General features: G+C 41.6%; 1 protein-coding gene across 1 annotated transcript in view; it reads right to left on the minus strand.

Moving 5' to 3' along the window:
• CFAP20DC (CFAP20 domain containing) overlaps nucleotides 1–18,901 on the minus strand; it is a 197,980-nt gene that overhangs the window by 136,765 nt on the left and 42,314 nt on the right. The window contains exons 5-6 of the mRNA XM_075286776.1: nucleotides 6,292–6,406; nucleotides 1,223–1,376 (exon numbers count right to left, since the gene is read on the minus strand). Coding sequence (XP_075142877.1) covers nucleotides 1,223–1,376; nucleotides 6,292–6,406 — 269 coding nt within the window. The remainder of the gene's footprint in view (nucleotides 1–1,222; nucleotides 1,377–6,291; nucleotides 6,407–18,901) is intronic.

Below are 18,901 nucleotides of genomic sequence, written 5' to 3' on the forward strand. Positions count from 1 at the left end.
AGCCACGCACATACACCAAGCTTTGCATGGACAGCCCTGCACAACTACCTTTACAACTTAGCAGTATTTACATTTACCTTTCCTTCTCTATCTGAGCAAAGACCATCATGAAGACTTGTATATAGCATGGCTGTACACACAAGCTTCCCATCTTACCCATCCCCTGGTAGTTACACACACACACACACACACACACACACACACACACACACACACACACACACACACACTAATTGTTTCCCTCTTTGCGCTACAGTCCCCCAAAATAATCCCTCTTTGGCAATATGCTGCTGAACAGCAGCTACTTTTGGCACTATAAGGTTAATGTTAACCTTTCTGACAGTGGAATGCTGTGTATCATAAATCATCTTCCCATCTCACTTCAGTGCACCAGAGGACAGCGATAACATATTGAAAGAGGTTATCCAGAATGTAACCCCTTCCCGACATCCTCCATACTTTTAAATTTGGCGGGCACTCACAAGCTGTACTGACTGTGGGCATTATGACTCCCTATGCCTCAGTTACAGCTAAATGAGGCGCCATTTTCTCAGCAGCACAGTTTGGGAAGAATCCCCAGTGTTACGAATGAGATCCAGGGTTGATGATCCATTGTCATGACAGCCAGGAACCTATTGAAGGCTCTCAGGTTTATCTGCAATAAACTTCTATTACAGGCTGCTCTATGTAGCCTGTAATAGAAGTGTCGGAAATATTGTATTGCATTTGTAATGCATCAGCATTGCAGTGCATTGCCTTAGTGATTGGACCCCATGGGGTTCAGGACCTCATAGGGGGTCTAATAAATACAATTTAAAATTTTTTTTTTTTTTAACTCGCCCCTCCACTCCTTAACCTAGAACACATATACAATTACATAAATACTGTGAAACACATGCACATATGGTAGAAGGTGATAAATGTAACATGTCATGAAGCCCTGTACATAAGCATATGTATAAAGTATATATCCTACAACACGCTATATGGCAGAATATTTTACTATATACTATATATATCAGAATTAAATGCTATTAGAGTAGTATTGCTTTTACACGGAGACCAAATATCCGGCCTACACCTCTACTTATCCTGCAAAACTCTAAACTCCAGCTTATTTATTGCGAAATCCTGCAATGCTGTAAAGTGCACCCATGGGAATATCTACAGAACATATACATTAGATAACTTATGGGCACTAAACAAATATCACTTTACAAACCTTGCTCCAGCGTGTCCTGCGGCTTCAGCTTCATGGTGTAAATCTTCCTCAGTTTGCAGTTTGCTGAAACAGTGATTCCATCCAATGACTGGAAAACTGCGCTTTTAAAGATCCCACTTGTAAAGGCAACGAGGTCGATACAGAGATTGCACCACTACGAGAGAAAACATTCAGCTTACGAGATGCAGAGTTGTATAGGATTCTGGCTATAAAACTAAATATAAATGGTTGACCTCTGACTCCGATTAATAATGGAGCACGCAACACACCAGGCTCTATAAACTGCAAACATATGTTAACCCTTAAATTCTGCAAATTTTGTTAATGACTCCAATTTCTCAAGATAAAAAAATCATGCTAGTAAAAGATTTGATGGTTGCATTTCCCATCATAACCACTAGGTGGCTGCATAGAGCATATATAACATAAACGTTACCTGACACAATATCAGGAAACATGTCATATTTTTCTAAACTGCTCATATCCAACTACACAACTCAGGATATGTGGAACCAAGAGGAAACCATCTGTCTACACAACCTGACCATCATAACTTTCACAAGGAAGGTCATCTGGATGCAGTGGTTCCTTTTTTCCACCTAGGAAAGTATGCCGCCCCCCATGACTTTTACTTTATCATTGTATTTGAAGGGTATCCTCGTTGTTAATGTTAAGGGGGATCTTGTGGTTTTAAAAGCATATTATATGGGTCACGTGGTTCTGTAAATGGCTTTAGAGAAGTCCTATGGCATGGACTGTATTTGGGGTTCCTGGCTGTCATTATTATTAGGCTAAGCCTACATGTGAATAACACACCTACCAATGTATGGCCATTTATCTCAATGTAGTGTCACTATTTAGTCCCAGTTTAATTGGCATCTTGGCAGTATAGGGGGGTATCATACATTTCGGGACATTCTGGCCAAAAAGTTTGACATCTCTCTTTCAGGATCACCCATTTTTCTAGGACTAATTGTAATTTTTAAAAGTTTGGTTGGAGACCACTACTCATATACCCATGCCGTATATATTACATCAGACAAATGTTATTTAAAGAGGACTTGACACCACCTCCACCCCCACCAACTTCACTAGAAAATGGCCGCGGGCATGCGCTGTTGGCTGTGCCCGAGGCACGACGGCAGAGCTGACTGCGCATGTCTAGAAGTTTGAAGCCAACACCAGAAGAAGACTCAGGGAGAGACCGTTCCAGGCGAAGATAGAAGCAGCGCTGGAGATTTCTCTCGCAGCATTGGGGACACCCCCAGTGCTGCAAGAGAACTAATTTGCATACAGAAGAAAACCGGGATTTCTACCGAATGACGGTGCGCAGAAGACATCTAAAGGTAGGATAAGAATCGCCTTTCTTAAGGCTAATCCTACATATTAGGGAGAAAAATTGCATTTTAATGACTGAATCCCTTTAAGAAGTCTATTACATAGAAGTCTATGGAGAGGGTAGGTGTTGAAAGCTGCTGGAAAAGACAGACAAATAACTGCTAAACTCAGCTACTCTATAAGTAAGGGAACTCTTCTGACACTGCTGTGTTTTAAGATAAGACTCTACCATTACACAGAATAAGGCAATACATCAAATAATAGCCTCCTCCTCCCTCCCCTCTCCATAGACTTCTGTATACACGAGATTGTTCCTATACAAATAAACAGCCTCAGTAAGCATAAGGAAGGAGACTAATAAGTAGAAAAAGAAAACAGATTTCTTTAAGTATTTGTGAGACATGATTTTATAAGCAGGAGGTAGGCTTCAGGTTCGGACTGTCTTACTTTTAGACGGCATTAATAAATCAGTGTTTTTCTCGGAGAGTCCCTTTAATACATCCCTAGTTGACCAATTTTTGCTGGATTCTTCATCCTTCCCTGTCTGGGTTGCACAGACAAACACACCGAAATGCAGCACTTATGAAGTCTAATGAAGATTTAAGCCAATTAATCACTTTTTCCCGAGCAATTGATCAAGTTTTTTTATTCATATTTTGCATGAATGATTTATTTATTCTCCGATGGAGACCGTGTAATTGAACTACGTATTCAGATACAATTTAATTTATTGTTCATTAAAGTGTACTTTTGTTTTTTAAGCATTGGTACTGGGTGACACCAGACCCAACTAATTTAAATTACATTCCGGCAAAATAGATTTATTCTTTTTTATTTCAAATTAATAACTACCTCCGTGGTACAACTTTATGAATAATAATTTTATCAGCATATTTTTCCCCTCCGCTCTAGCACAGACTGCGTATAAGCAGAAAACTTGAATTTTCTTCAAACTTATTTAGAAGACAAATGCTCGGAACATAAGTGTTGCCATCTCAAAATAGTTCGGAAGGATTTGCATTTCATTAGTCGCTTTTCGATCTAAAAAGTTTTTATGGAATCATTTCTTCGAACTTCTTTTTCGACAGGTTCACAGATAGGAAGTGTCCCTTGTATTTAGGACCTAGGTGTGTTCTGGGATTTCATTTAGAGTTCCCCATTTAGACAGGGATGTAGCATTCACCCTTAAAGAGACCCTTTCCTGTAAAGACCCCATTAAAGGGGACCTTTCACCACCTTAAACTTTTTGCATCTTTCAATTGGCACCTTTCCACTGATTCCGATGCAGTTAGAATTTTTTCAGTTAGAACTTTGGTTGCTCGGGAATGGTGGGGGATAGATAAAAAATTCCAACTGGACCAGAATCTGCGGAACAACACCTTTTGAAGGATGATAAGTAGAGATGAGCGAGTAGTACTCGATCGAGTAGGTATTCGATCGAATACTACAGTATTCGAAATACTCGTACTCGATTGAGTACCACTCGCTGTTCGAATGTAAAAGTTCGATGCAGAACCAGCATTGATTGGCTGAATGCTATACAGTCAGCCAATCAACGCTGGTTCTTCTCCTACCTTTAGAAGTCTTCTCTGTGCAGCTTCCCCGCGGCGTCTTCCGGCTCTGAATTCACTCTGCCAGGCATCGGGCCTGGGCAGAGCCGACTGCGCATGTCCACTTGTAGTGCGGGCATGCGCAGTCGGCTCTGCCCAGGCGCGATGCCTGGAAGAGTGAATGAAGGGCCGGAAGACGCCGCGGGGACGCTGCAGGGAGAAGAATTCTCGGAGGATTCAGCCTGACCCTCACTCGTGGACTTGGTAAGTGTAATTTGATCGAACGTTGCCTACCCCTGAAACGAGCATTTTCCCCCCATAGACTATAATAGGGTTCAATATTCGATTCGAGTAGTCGAATATTGAGGGGCTACTTGAAACGAATATTGAACCTCGAACATTTTACTGTTCGCTCATCTCTAATGCTAAGCATTGGAGTTGGTGGAGGCAGAGAATGGTCCTCTTAAAAGTGGTTGTCCTATTATTGACACTTTTACCCATAATGAAAGCCCCCAAACCAAGTGTGAACATAGCCTTAGTGAATCTGGACAGCAGATGAGATCTGCTGCACAAATGGCCAGGTTTAGAAGTGAAAAGTACTTTGTTATCTCAAGGGTTTCAAGTGTATCTGTCATTTCAAATGACTTTTCAGGAAAAACCACTATGTGTGTATACATGAGGTGTAAGACAATATCTGGTCATTATATGTCTTATAACCATATTTATTTAGAACTTTTTCCCAAAGCATGCTTGATCTGTAGTTTGCAGTCTGTTCTGAACTGCTGAGTGGAGACTAGCTGCCATACTCTGCATACAGTAAGTAGAGGAGAATCTGCTTTCTGTCTCTCACTCAGAAACAGACCAAGGACCACTTTTTCCCAAAGCATGTGTTATCTGTAGTTTGCAGTCCCTTCTGAACTGCTGAGTGGAGACTAGCTGACATACTCTGCATACAGTAAGTAGAGGAGAATCTGCTTTCTGTCTCTCACTCAGAAACAGACCAAGGACCACTTTTTCCCAAAGCATGTGTTATCTGTAGTTTGCAGTCCTTTCTGAACTGCTGAGTGGAGACTAGCTGCCATACTCTGCATACAGTAGGTAGAGGAGAATCTGCTTTCTGTCACTCAGAAACAGACCCAGGACCATGCAGGACATACACAGAGAAGTACTGACTTATATGGATGCGAATACTGCACTTGGTATGTTTAAGTCCTTGTCTGCTTTGTCTCTGTCTGTGTGTCTCTACTTCAGCTCCTTCCCATTCCCTCCCAATAGAATCCTATGGAGATGAGTAACCAGAGTTCTGTGACTTGCAGTCCATCTTGGATAGACTGATAAAGCATCAATTTTCGAATGGACAATTCTTTCAGCAGCGGAAAAGGAAGCAATGAAACAGCTTTATAAGATGAGAGATAATTGTTTCGGCATATATACATATAGTATAGATAGAATATCAATTTGTGATATATTGCAAAAAGCTGCTCATCCATGACACATATCTAGCGTAGAGGATGAGAAAGGACATATCCGTAAATTTACTGGTGACTTGGGTAAGGCATATATCTAATAATTTTAGACCTTACTGTTCATTATTAGAGATGAGCGAACAGTAAAATGTTCGAGACTCGATATTCGTTTCGAGTAGCCCCTCAATATTCGACTACTCGAATCGAATATCGAACCCTATTATACTCTATGGGGGGGAAAATGCTCGTTTCAGGGGTAGGCAACCATCGATCAAATTATACTTACCAAGTCCACGAGTGAGGGTCGGGCTGGATCCTTCGAGAAGTGCGAGCACTACAAGTGGACATGCGCAGTTGGCTCTTCCCAGGCCCGATGCCTGGCAGAGTGAATTCAGAGCCGGAAGACACCGCGGGGACGCTGCACGAAGAAGACTTCTAAAGGTAGGAGAAGAACCAGCGTTGATTGGCCAACTGTATAGCATTCGGCCAATCAATGCTGGTTCTGCATCAAACTTTTCCATTCGAATAGCGAGTGGTACTCGATCGAGTACGAGTATTTTGAATACCGTAGTATTCGATCAAATACCTACTCGATCGAATACTACTCGCTCATCTCTATTCATTATCCCTCTAATCATTATCCCCATTACAATAGTGTTACCATATAATATCGCCCTTTACACAAATTTCCACACAACAAGGACCGAGGACTTACGACTCTACGCCTGATGATGGAAAGCGGAATCTTTGCATGTAACGGCGTTGCGGATAATTCCTTGTGGACCGTCGATAAATACAATCTTCTTTTAATATTTGCCAAATCGGTTATTCTGGGAGAGAAAAAAAAAATATTAGGCAGATGATAGCAGACATAATAAATTGCCTTTCGATAACATCATGTAAAATCATGCATTTCCTATAAAATTCAGTGTCAGGTGCGGCTGCGGCACATTTTAAAGATGACATTTTATAAGATAAGTAATGAGAATTTTTTTTTTCTTCAAACTTAGGTGAAACAAAGCCCGATATCACAGATCACTTTACATGCTAATTTATTTCTGCACTTTGTACTGTATTTTAAAAGCCCTTCATTCTGTGAAAGAATTCAATTTGTGTGAAGTGAGAAAGCCTCAGCCTTTAATAATCATGGATGTGCGAAGCCTTCATCTCGTATTATCATGGGAGCTATTGCAAACCATTAAGTACCGTAAAGTCCGGTCTTTCTTTACTAAACTCTCCAAGTCTCCAAGCTTAGGTGTTATAGAATATTCCTCCTGGACCGACGACGTTTAACAACAATCAACAATCTCCTTCTTTCAATATATTAACTAGATTATTATATATTATTATCGACAGTGGCATCTGATTTGACGAAGTGCGGTGGACGAAATGATATATAGTCAAGGCTGGTGATATGAAATAGATTAAGATTTCTATCATATCTTCACTTTTGAATTGCAAATCACCTCCTCCAACCACCCAAACCTTTCTAATTTTTTTTATTTAATTACATTTTTTTTCTCTAGCCCCCAGAAATTCCCATGCAATTGTTTCTGTTCAGGCTAGGCTCTCTACTAGAAATGGGTGAACCTCTCAGGGTTCATTTAGTTTCAGGTTCAGGTGACTCTGGTTAAAGATTCTTATCTGAAGAACATAGTGTAGAACACTGTCAGGACTCCTAGGGACCTATCTATAAAACATAGTGTATAACACTGTCAGGGCTCCTAGGAACCTATGTATAAACATAGTGTATAACACTGTCAGGGCTCCTAGGAACCTATCTATAAAACATAGTGTAGAACACTGTCAGGGCTCCTAGGAACCTATCTATAAAACATAGTGTATAACACTGTCAGGGCTCCTAGGAACCTATCTATAAAACATAGTGTATAACACTGTCAGGGCTCCTAGGAACCTATCTATAAAACATAGTGTAGAACACTGTCAGGGCTCCTAGGGACCTATCTATAAAACATAGTGTAGAACACTGTTAGGACTCCTAGGGACCTATCCATAAAACATAGTGTATAAAAAAAAAAAAACTATCTGGAATATTTGGGTCCAAGCCTACTTGGTGAGTAAAATAATTTTTTTTCTTCAAAAATTTTAATTTTTAAAGTTATTTAAACATGTAAAAAAACAATATAAATGTGGTATCACCGCAATCATACCAACCCAGAGAATAAAGCTAATCTACAATTTTTAGTGGACCACAAAAACAAAACCCACAATAATATGGTGGGACTACATTTTTTTTCAATTCCACCTCATTTTGAATTTTTTTTACGCTTCCTGGTTCATTGTACAGAATAATAAATGGTACCAATTTAAAGTACAACTTGTCAAGCAAAAACCAAGCCCTATGTAAACTATATAAACATAATAATTATAAAGTTACGGCTTTTGGAACGTAGAGAGTAAAAAATGAATACTCCAAATTAAAAAATGTCTGCGTCACGTAAGGTTTACAAGAACACCAAATCTAAAAATAAAATCTAAAAGTAAACAAGAACTATCCCTCCACACTATCTGTTGGATCTCAGAATTTTCTTCTTGATTCTTAAAGAAACACAGGGGTTAATCTTCCATTTTCGGCTGGAGATTAACTGACGGGACAGAATTTAGCCAAAGGAGTGGAGATTTTTGTTTTACGGCATCCAGAGCCTCTTATAAAAAAAATTCTACAAAATTTACGAATAGGCTACAATTTTGTGTATGCAGCTCCTATGCAGATCTACTGTGTCTCCATGCTAACAGACAACAGGGACTACTATCTATCCGTACAGATGTGTTATTCGGCTTCTTCTGTTTTTGCTTTCCAAGAACGTTATATCGGAAGTTGTATAATTTTTCCTGAAATTGGAATTTCCTTTCAAGAAAATTGTTCTCCCCCGTAGTAAACACTCTGATTATTTCCATTTTGCACATTATTCTAGAACCTTCACCATTCGCATTTGAGGTCACAGATTGTAATATTATTTTGCACTTGTCCGGATTTTACCCTGCTGTATCCGTGATGTTCTCTTGACTTATTATCATCTGATCTGCATTCACATTCACTCTCTACTTCCAGGCTTAGTCTCATTTTTGTTTCAATCTTCCAGGTAGATCCATCTTCCATATAAAAAGCATGAGATGAGTCTAATTCGCCGGAGCTGAATCAAGATAGGCTATTTGCATAAACAGTAGATGTTCCCATCTCCTAGCGCGAATGTGACGAAACATCAGAAATTAAGATTAGAGGATATCTGCAGAAATATAGTTTCTCCCCTCTGTAATAAAAATCAACAATATTGTATCTGGAATGAAGCTATAGAAATCCCATTACACAGTACAAGTTTCGAGGAGCCAGGAGTCATTGTCATTCTACAGACAGGTACTGGTTCCAGGGAATCTATTTATTGCCGCTCTTACAAGCTGCCGTCAGTCGTAAGACCCGAGTGTCACGTTTTATTTCATTATTTTTTTTTTCTCTTCCCCTCCTGAAGTTTCGTTGGAGCAGCCACAGAACAGTTAATATATTTTTATTATGTCTCCACTGGAGCATTCATATCTAAGGGTCAGGAATGTGATAGGAAAGTAATAGGACCATGTTGAGAAAAAATGAGGTAGTCAAAAGGAAAATCAACCTCATTTATAATAATATTGGAGTGATCAGGAGGTGAGTAACTGCGCCAGCCGCGGTCATTAGCCGCAATCATTCCACACGTAACATCTACATTTGGAGAAGTGTTTGGAGAGTCGAACGGCGCCGCAAGTTCATTTCTCAGATCCTTTGATTTAGAACCAGTTACCTGGACGGCGTCGTGCTCGCGAAATCCAAGCTTATAATATTTGCATGAAATCTAAACCAAGAGTAGTTTTTCGACTCTTTAAGGGATATGTCTCAAGATGACAACCCTTTCCCACAGTCCTTATGAGGTCATATTAGACGTCTCTGCTTTCCCATGTCTTGTCGCGACGCGTTTTACTTGATCTATCTTTTAGAAATAAAAATCTCCCACTGGTCTCTCCCCAATCCTGCACCCACATGCTGCTCTTCTCTCACCTTGGTTGACCCACCCATCTATCCTGTATTCAAAGATCTATGATTCTCATCCAACCTTCTCTTGTGCTGCACCTATTCTGTGGAATTTAGAACCTCAGACCATTGCTTCTAACATGCTCAGCTTATATATGCCTTAAATTTGGAATTCTGTAGTGGGGCTTTCATGTAAATCCTATGTTTACCCTACAGTGGGCCAGATCCAGGCTCTGGTGGAGTTAAAGGGACAGGTTATGACCAGTGTTGAGCGAATAGTAGATACGAATACCTCGCTCCCATAGGAATGCGTGTTAGCGGCCGGCAAAGATTCACAACGCTTAACCCCTTGGTGTTCGCCCGCTTACATGCATTCCTATGGGAGCGAGGTATTCGACAAATAGTTTCGAATACTATTCGCTTAACACTAGTTATGACCTATTCCAAGGGCAAAGGATAACTTGCAGATTGATGGAAGTCCAGTTATTCAAATCACCACCAACTGAGTGAACGGGGGAGTTTTGTCCTCCATACTGAATATAGTCATGGTCAGGATAAGCGCATTCTACTCCTTTCACTTTAATGGTAGTGTAGGGGATAGACAAGCTGAAATGAATAGAGTGGCACAGACATTGGCCGACTACTGTTGCATTAAGAATGGGGAACAAAAATAGCTTTTGCTGTAAGCCCCTTGGAGCTCCCGAGCTTCCATGCAATGGGGCTCTACCTACTTTGTGTCATTTAGAATAATGAGAACCTTCTAGGTCCTGATAGGGCCTACTACTAGAGACGAGCGAGTAGTACGGTACGGTATTCGAAATACTCGTACTCAATCGAGTACCACTCGCTGTTTGAATGTAAAAGTTCGATGCAGAACCAGCATTGATTGGCTGAATGCTATACAGTCAACGCTGGTTCTTCTCCTACCTTTAGAAGTCTTCTCTGTACAGCTTCCCCGCGGCATCTTCCGGCTCTGAATTCACTCTGCCAGGCATCGGGCCTGGGCAGAGCCGACTGCGCATGTCCGCTTGTAGTGCGGGCATGCGCAGTTGGCTCTGCCCAGGCCCGATGCCTGGCAGAGTGAATGAAGAGCCGGAAGACGCCGCAAGGAGAAGACTTCTCGGAGGATCCAGCCCGACCCTCACTCGTGGACTTGGTAAGTGTAATTTGATCGAATGTTGCCTACCCCTGAAACGAGCATTTTCCCCCATAGACTATAATAGGGTTCGATATTCGATTTGAGTAGTTGAATATTGAGGAACTACTCGAAACGAACCTCGAACATTTTACAGTTCGCTCATCTCTACCCACTCCTCCCCTTATAACTATGCCCCTGGTCTGAGTAGTTGTACCCCTCACCACCAATGGAATAGGGCAAACTTGCCCAAATGGAAAAGCCCCTTTAGCAGCTGACCTCTAGAGGACAGAGAAGTCAAATACATAGCGATGCCAACATTTTAAACCTTAACTCATCTTCTACCCAAGAAAGCCCCAAACTAAATATAATGCCCCTTTTTATGTAAATTAGTATAGTCCCACATGCTTCTAGTATATTGGGAGCTTTGCTTTTGGCACCTACTTTACAAAAAACATGAATACATTAATTTTTTTTTTTTACCATTTCGATTCTATGTGTATTCTGGTAGAGAGTGAATTGAAATGAATTTTGCGAAATAAAAGTTGGATCCCATTGGTAGTAACCTATAACTGTGTTGTATGGCGCCTCCTGCAGGCGCTCTGTAAGTATGATGTCTGTAGGAGTGAAATACTAGATATGAATATTTAGCCTCACCGTTATACCGAGTATATCAATACTGAATTCATTCATTGATTTTTACATCCATTTTTATTGCAGCCTGGGACAAAGCTAAAGCCATATTTACACATGAATAATCCATCTAAGATAATGTTGGTGATAAACAGAAGGCCGGCTTTCCTGGGGTGGATTAAAATGATGCCATTAATGGAAAATGGGAATTTGCAGCCACAGGCATAGACTCACACGCTCCGGTAATGCTATTCCTATGATATTTCCCATTTGGATCAATATGTCACTTTTGGTTGGAAACTATGTTTATATGACATCAGTTACTTATTTATAGACGTCTCATTGGTATTAATGATCCAGCACAAGGGATATACAGAGGTCTATGGATAAGCATATTCACTCGAATGATCCGGAGTAACAAGCTAAGGGATCTGATTGTTCGGGCTTGTACACACGACTACCCAATCTCATGTGCTGTACAGTCACTACAGTTTCTACAGCACTCTATAGATATAGCATAGCTAACTTGAAAAATACACACGTGGACAAAATTGTTGGTCCCCTCGTTTAACGAAAGAAAAACCTCACAATGGTCACAGAAATAACTTCAATCTGACAAAAGTAACAATAACCAAACAACATGTTGACAAGTCACAAAGCTTCTGGGAGAATGTCCTATGGACAGATGAGACAAAAATTTAACTTTTTGGCAAGGCCCATCAGCTTTATGTTCACAGATGGAAAAATGAAGCATATTTGGAAAAGAACACTGTCCCTACTGTCAAACATGGAGGAGACTCTGTTCTGCGGCTGCTTTGCTGCATCTGGCACAGGGTGTCTTGAATCTGTGCAGGGTACAATGAAATCTCAAGACTATCAAGGGATTCTAGAGGGGAAATGTGCTGCCCAGTGTCAGAAAGCTTGGTCTCAGTCGCAGGTCAACAGGATAATGACCCAAAAACACCGAAGAATGGCTGAGAGGAAACCATTGGACTATTCTGAAGTGGCCTTCTATGAGCCCTGACCTAAATCCTATTGAGCATCTTTGGAAGGAGCTGAAACATGGCGTCTGGAAAAGGCCCCTTCACACCCGAGACAACTGGAGCAGTTTGTTCATGAGGAGGGGGCCAAAATACCTGCTGAGAGGTGCAGAAGTCTCATTGACAGTTACAGGAATCATCTGATTGCAATGATTGTCTCAAAAGGTTGTTCAACAGAATATTAAGGTAAGGAACCAGCATTTCTGTCCAGGCCTGTTTCATGAGGTTTATTTATTAAAAAAAAAAAGACCCCAGAGTATAATAATTGTGCCCACAATGGGACGTAATGCTGTGTGCAGAGGCCACTAGGGGGCTTAATACTGTTTGCAAGGGGCCACTATGGGGCATAATAGTGTGTGCAGGGGCCACTAGGGGTGATAATACTGCGTGCAGGGGCCACTATGGGACATAATACTGTGTGCGGGGGCCACTATGGGACATAATACTGTGTAGGGGCCACTATGGGGCATAATACTGTGTTTAGGGGCCACTATGGGGCATAATACTGTGAACAAGGAGCCACTATGGGGCATAATACTGTATGCAGGGGCCACTATGGGACATAATACTGTATGCAGGGGCCACTATGGGACATAATACTGTGTGCAGGGGCCACTATGGGGCATAATACTGTGTGCAGGGGGCCACTATGGGGCATAATACTGTGTGCAGGGGCCACTATGGGGCATGATACTGTGTAGGGGCCACTATGGGGCATAATACTGTGTAGGGGCCACTATGGGGCATAATACTGTGTAGGGGCCACTATGGGGCATAATACTGTGTAGGGGCCACTATGGGGCATAATACTGTGTGCAGGGGCCATTAGAAGGCATAATACTGTTTGCAAGAGCCACTATGGGGTATAATACTGTGTTTAGGGGCCACTATGGGGCATAATACTGTGTTTAGGGGCCACTATGGGGCATAATACTGTGTTTAGGGGCCACTATGGGGGATGATACTGTGTGTAGGGGCCACTATGTGGAATAATAGTGCATGCAGGAATGCAAGGGGGAGGTGGGTTTCGGCTGGTTGAGGTCTTCGGTGTTGGTCTTGGGTGGGGCATGTCAAAAGTTCGCTATGGGACCACACAATTCCTAGTTACACCACTGCTGCATACATAATACATGATGATACTATCTATCTATCTATCTAGTTATCTATCTATCTATCTCATAGCTATCTATCTATCTATCTATCTATCTATCTTGCGAGACAGAAACTCAAACTCAACAAGAAATCCGATATCTTCAATTGATGGAGCAATTTTTTGGAGCCCAGATAATAGCTCATACACCATTTATTGGATAAACCACCAATTTTTAAAGCCTCCGTTTAACACCCCCCATAAAATTAAGCACAGTAGCCGTATTGAGCGGTACGTGTTAAGAGAATTCTCCATCTTCCTCACCCAGCCGGTCTCTTACAGGACGATTCTAACATTGGGTATAGTCTAATATCATCCTTTAGCTTTTTGTCTCCTGTCTCCCCTCTGCTGTATACCGCGTCTCACGTTATGTCTTTTCCATTCTAGAATTCATATAAAATCCTACAGAAAGAGCTAATGGATTTCTAAGTATGTATTCCTATAAAATGGAAGGAAACAGTACTTTAATACCGAGCGTTACAAAGCTTTTTAACATAGAAACTAGCGCTTGTAAAATCACCCGCTAAACCCGGAGCCCAATCTAACAATCCCGCCGCCATTTACGGCACCATTAAATCAATCTTTCTACAGATACACTTGTAAAATTAATAGATTTGGACTTTGTTCCTGACTGTATTGAGGATGGGAATTTGGTTTCCAGGCATTTTGGTTTTGCGCGGTGTCTAGACTATTTATAAAAATGCAGACAACAAGAACGTTTGAGCATTGTTATAAAACATAACATCAGATGGAGTATGACATTAGCTAAGTGCATTTACCTTGTAAACACGACTCTGCTGACATGGGTAACCTTTCACAAAATCGCTCCATTTGACTGTTTAAGTGCTTTCAGACTGTACAATAAAATATCTGCTGCTAAAAATAAAAAAAAATCTTGCAAAAAATCTAAAATAACACCTGCAAATGCGCATCGGATTTAATAATAGTCATCTGCCCTACAAGCTGGAAGATATGTTCTCAGCAGATGCTCTCGCGGCTACATTAACCCCGAGCCTGTCTGGAGAGGATCTAGGCACCTATTACTGGACTTCTCAATTAGACTGACATTAAGGATATGTCAACCCGGGACAACGCCGCCGCTACGTTTCCAACATGGAAGGTCAGTGGAAGGTGTGTCTGCAGTGGGATAGCTTTCTGAGGTCATAGAGGTCTTCTGTTCTGTTGACACCCACAACATTTTAAGCTTCTGCTTATGTTACAGCTGTCTGTAGGCAACTCAAGCCCCGCCCCCTGTGCACTTGAGGTTGATTTTTTTTTTTTATGTAGATTTTGAGCCCCATATAGGGATCATAATGTACATTTTTTTTCCCTATCAGTATGTCTTTGTAGAATGGGAGTAAATCCATGCAAACACGGGGAGAATATATAAACTCATTGAAGATGTTGTTCCTGGCAGGATACAAACCCAGGACTCCACTGAGTGCTAACCACTGAGCCATCGTGTTGATTTGGATATCTATTATAAGATGACTATCTGTTCATTGCTTCATTGGTTTGTCAATAAGAAGGTATGTTACTACACCTATTAAAAGCCCCTATATTATGGTATGGGAGGCATTTGGACCTAATAGTCTCCCCTTAAATAGGGTTTTCTTAAAGGGATTCTATCATTAAAACTTAATTTTTCTCACTACCACGTAGGAATAGACTTGAGAAAGGCTATTCTTTTCCTACTTTTAGATGTCTTCTCCACGGCGCCATTTGGTATATAATGCGGTTTTCGTCGGTATGTAAATGACTTCTCTCGCAGCACTGGGGGCGGGCTCCGGCGCTCAAACAGCACTGGGGGTGTCCCCAATGCTGTGAGAGAACTCTCCAGTGCCGTCTCCATCTTCTTCAGGAACGGGTCTTCATCGCGTCTTCTTCCGGCGGTGGCTTCAAACTGCTAGGCCTCGGGCAGCCGACTGTGCATGCCTGCCGGCAACAAGGAAGTAGCCGCTTACAATACTGTGTAAGTGGTCATTTTCTTGTGGCCGGCGGGCATGCGCAATCGGCTGCCCGAGGCCTAGAAGTTTGAAGCCACCGCCGGAAGAAGACGCGTGAAGAGGACATTCCTGAAGAATCCTCCTAAGAGAGGATATAAAAGATGAGCCTCCTACCTCCATTACTATTTTATGATGTCTCTGTCTTCAGATTGGATCCTTCAGCTTGGAGACAAGTGAACCACTCCTGATTTGTAGGACCTGATATAGTCGACCCTTCTAGCCTCAGACACTGCACTGATAACACAAAGCTGCCATTATCAGTGCGGTTTCTACTTTAGAGTCCTTGTTTTGTCCCAAAGCTGACACTGGCAGGTACCTGCACCCCACCAACCATTGATCCACGCCCAACAGTTTCCAAAGTACGGATAGAGAAGACAAAGAATAAGTCTGCCCCCGCTGGCAGGGATGTTTCACTACGTGTATCACGCCTTCAAGCAATTCTTTACCTAAATCTATGATGTTCCGATCTTTGTGACATGGTGTTTTGTGTCTTAAGACGTTTTCAAGTGCACAAGGCTTGAATTGTTTTGAGCTAGTGTTTCAAGTATTCTACATAGCCGAGATCAATAGGATATTCTGCATACAGCTCCATGCATCACAGAGGAGTTCGATGTCTTTAGGCTATGAGAGGCTAGAAACACTGGGAGCATATTTAATAACTTGGCTTTTTCTATAGATACTGCAAGACAAAATAAAGGCTCCGCTTGTGTAATTAGACTTCAACAACAACAATAACATATTAAAAATTAACACTGCTTAAGGGGGCGCTACAGGTTTACTTATTTGCCGATATGCCGTAGAGATATTCATGAGATAACATTGGGGTTGACTTGGGACATTCAACAATTTACAGAATAAAGTGCTAAAAAATACTAAAGCCTCTTATATTTCCAGTATTGTTTCAGAAAGATATTGATGTTGGTGTATTTTATCTGTATTTAAAGGCAAAGTTTTTATGTTAAACAAATATTTTTGATGATTTTATTTTTAATTATCTATTTTTTTAAAGGGATCCTATCATTGGATTCCCTTTTTCTCTTACTAACACGTAGGAATAGCCTTAAGAAAGGCTTTTCTTCTCCTACCTTTAGATGTCTTCTCTGCGCCGCTGTTCGGTAGAAATCCGGGTTTTCTTCGGTATACAAATGAGTTCTCTCGCAGCACTGGGGGTGTCGCCAATGCTGCGAGAGAAATCTCCAGTGACGCCTCTATCTTCTTCTGGAACTCCCTCTCCCTGTGTCTTCTTCTGTCCTGGATTTCAATCTTCTAGGCCTCGGGCAGAGCTGACTGCGCATGCCTAGAAGATTGAAACCCAGGATGGAAGAAGACAAAGGGAGAGGGAGCTCCAGAAGAAGGTTAGAGGCGTCGCTGAAGATTTCTCTCGCAGCACTGGGGACGCCCCCAGTGCTGCAAGAGCGCTCATTTGCATACCGAACGGTGGCGCAGAGAAGACATATAAAGTTAGGAGAAGAATAGCCTTTCTTAAGGCTATTCCTATGTCTTATTTTTTTTTGTTTTTTGTTTTTAATGTAGATTGTGAGCCCCATATAGAGCTCACAATGTACATTTTTCCCTATCAGTATGTCTTTTTTTTTGGAATATGGGATGGAAATCCATGCAAACACGGGGAGAACATACAAACTCCTTGCAGATGGTTTTATGCCCTTGGCGGGATTTGAACACCAGGACCCAGCGCTGCAAGGCTGCAGTGCTAACCACTGAGCCACCGTGTGGCCCCCCAGGCTATTCCTACGTCTTAGTCAGAAAAAAAGGGTATCCGATAATAGGATCCCTTTAAGTACCTGCAATTTCCATTGTTGCTACTAAGCCTAGTTAGGGAGCCTTCACACGGAGTTACGGTGCGCTCATTCTGATTGTAAAAACACGCTCAGAATGAGCGCGTAAAAAGCAGCTCCCATTGACTTGAATGCGAGCCGGCATACGTTCGCTCCCCATTGAAATCAGTGGGAGTCTTTTTTTCCCTATTGCTTTCAATGTACAAAGTAATACGCGGACATTTTCTTGTGGCCTGTGGACATGCGCAGTCTGTTCTGCCCGAGGCCCAAGGCCTAGAAGTCTGAAACCGGCGCCGGAAAAAGAGGATGAAGAGGACGTTGCTGATGAAGATGGAGGCGGCGCTGGAGAGGGTTCTCTCGCAGCATTGGGGATGCCGCCAGTGCTGTTTGAGCATTGGAGCCTGCCCCCAGTGCTGCGAAAGAACTCATTACTCAGAAAAAAAATCTGTTTCAAAGATAGGATCTCTTTAACCCTTCCATTTTTGAAAACATTCTTACTTTCCAGCATTTTCCCCAACCCTGCCTAAAACTTTTGCACGATACAATCTACATATATGTACACGTGTACAATGTATATTTGCAGATACATTTATAAATCCCCGAACACTAGTAAATTAGTCATATGATCCACAAGTCTTTATTGAAATCTGGTAAAAAAAATTATCACGGGCAAAATTGTCATTTCTACTCCCCGCCATAGATGTTCCTCATAATCTCCCGACTGGAGCTCGAATTATTTTCCTGCCTCTAGGTGTCAATGCAGTCTACTGTACCGTAACACAGACAGAGGTACATCACGTAGAAAAAAAAAAAGTCTTAAAAACTCCATTTTTTTTTTCGAAAAACCCAGGAAAATCTGTAAGATAAATTATGGATGTGATTAACACCCAGCCGTTTCTAATTCCTTTACGGGTGAATTAACTTTCTCTTACTAAGCAAAAAAGAAATCTACTCGCCGGATAAAAAAAGAAAATAATTAACATGTAAGGTATGTAAATGGCGGTTACAGTGAACGGCTCCGAGCCCATTAGATGGATTGCTAGACTAGAACAATCTCCATTCCCGTTCCGTTAACAATATTACACATTCTATAAGTAATAGGTAAGAATGGCTTGTAAATTGAACCTTGTTTAGGACGGACGGCGCGGTGGAATATTAGATCCGGGCAGGTAGTTTAGTAATGTATCCTTGAAGCTGCTCTTGGTGGATGGTTATTAATTTAATTTCCCTGTTGGTTACACTCCACTATGGAGCCAGTCTAATGATGATACGATGGAACGCGAGAACTCGCAATTCCCTAATAGAATGTTATTATCAGAACAGTTCCTTCAAGAAGCGTCAGTCATCCGATAATTACCCTGCAGGAATATGGGGGATTATAAAATATTGGATGTCGCCCATCAGGTGTTGGCTGGTGTTAGCTTTGCATTTTTAATCGCTTCCATTTATACCATACCTAAAGAAACAAGCATTAGAAATTAGGGTTGAGCGATTGGGATCGGATCCCGATTGGCGATCAAGCCAATTTCACGATCGCGATTGGG

This window comes from Leptodactylus fuscus, chromosome 9 (genome assembly GCF_031893055.1).
Source record: "Leptodactylus fuscus isolate aLepFus1 chromosome 9, aLepFus1.hap2, whole genome shotgun sequence".
Taxonomy (NCBI): Eukaryota; Metazoa; Chordata; class Amphibia; order Anura; family Leptodactylidae; genus Leptodactylus; species Leptodactylus fuscus.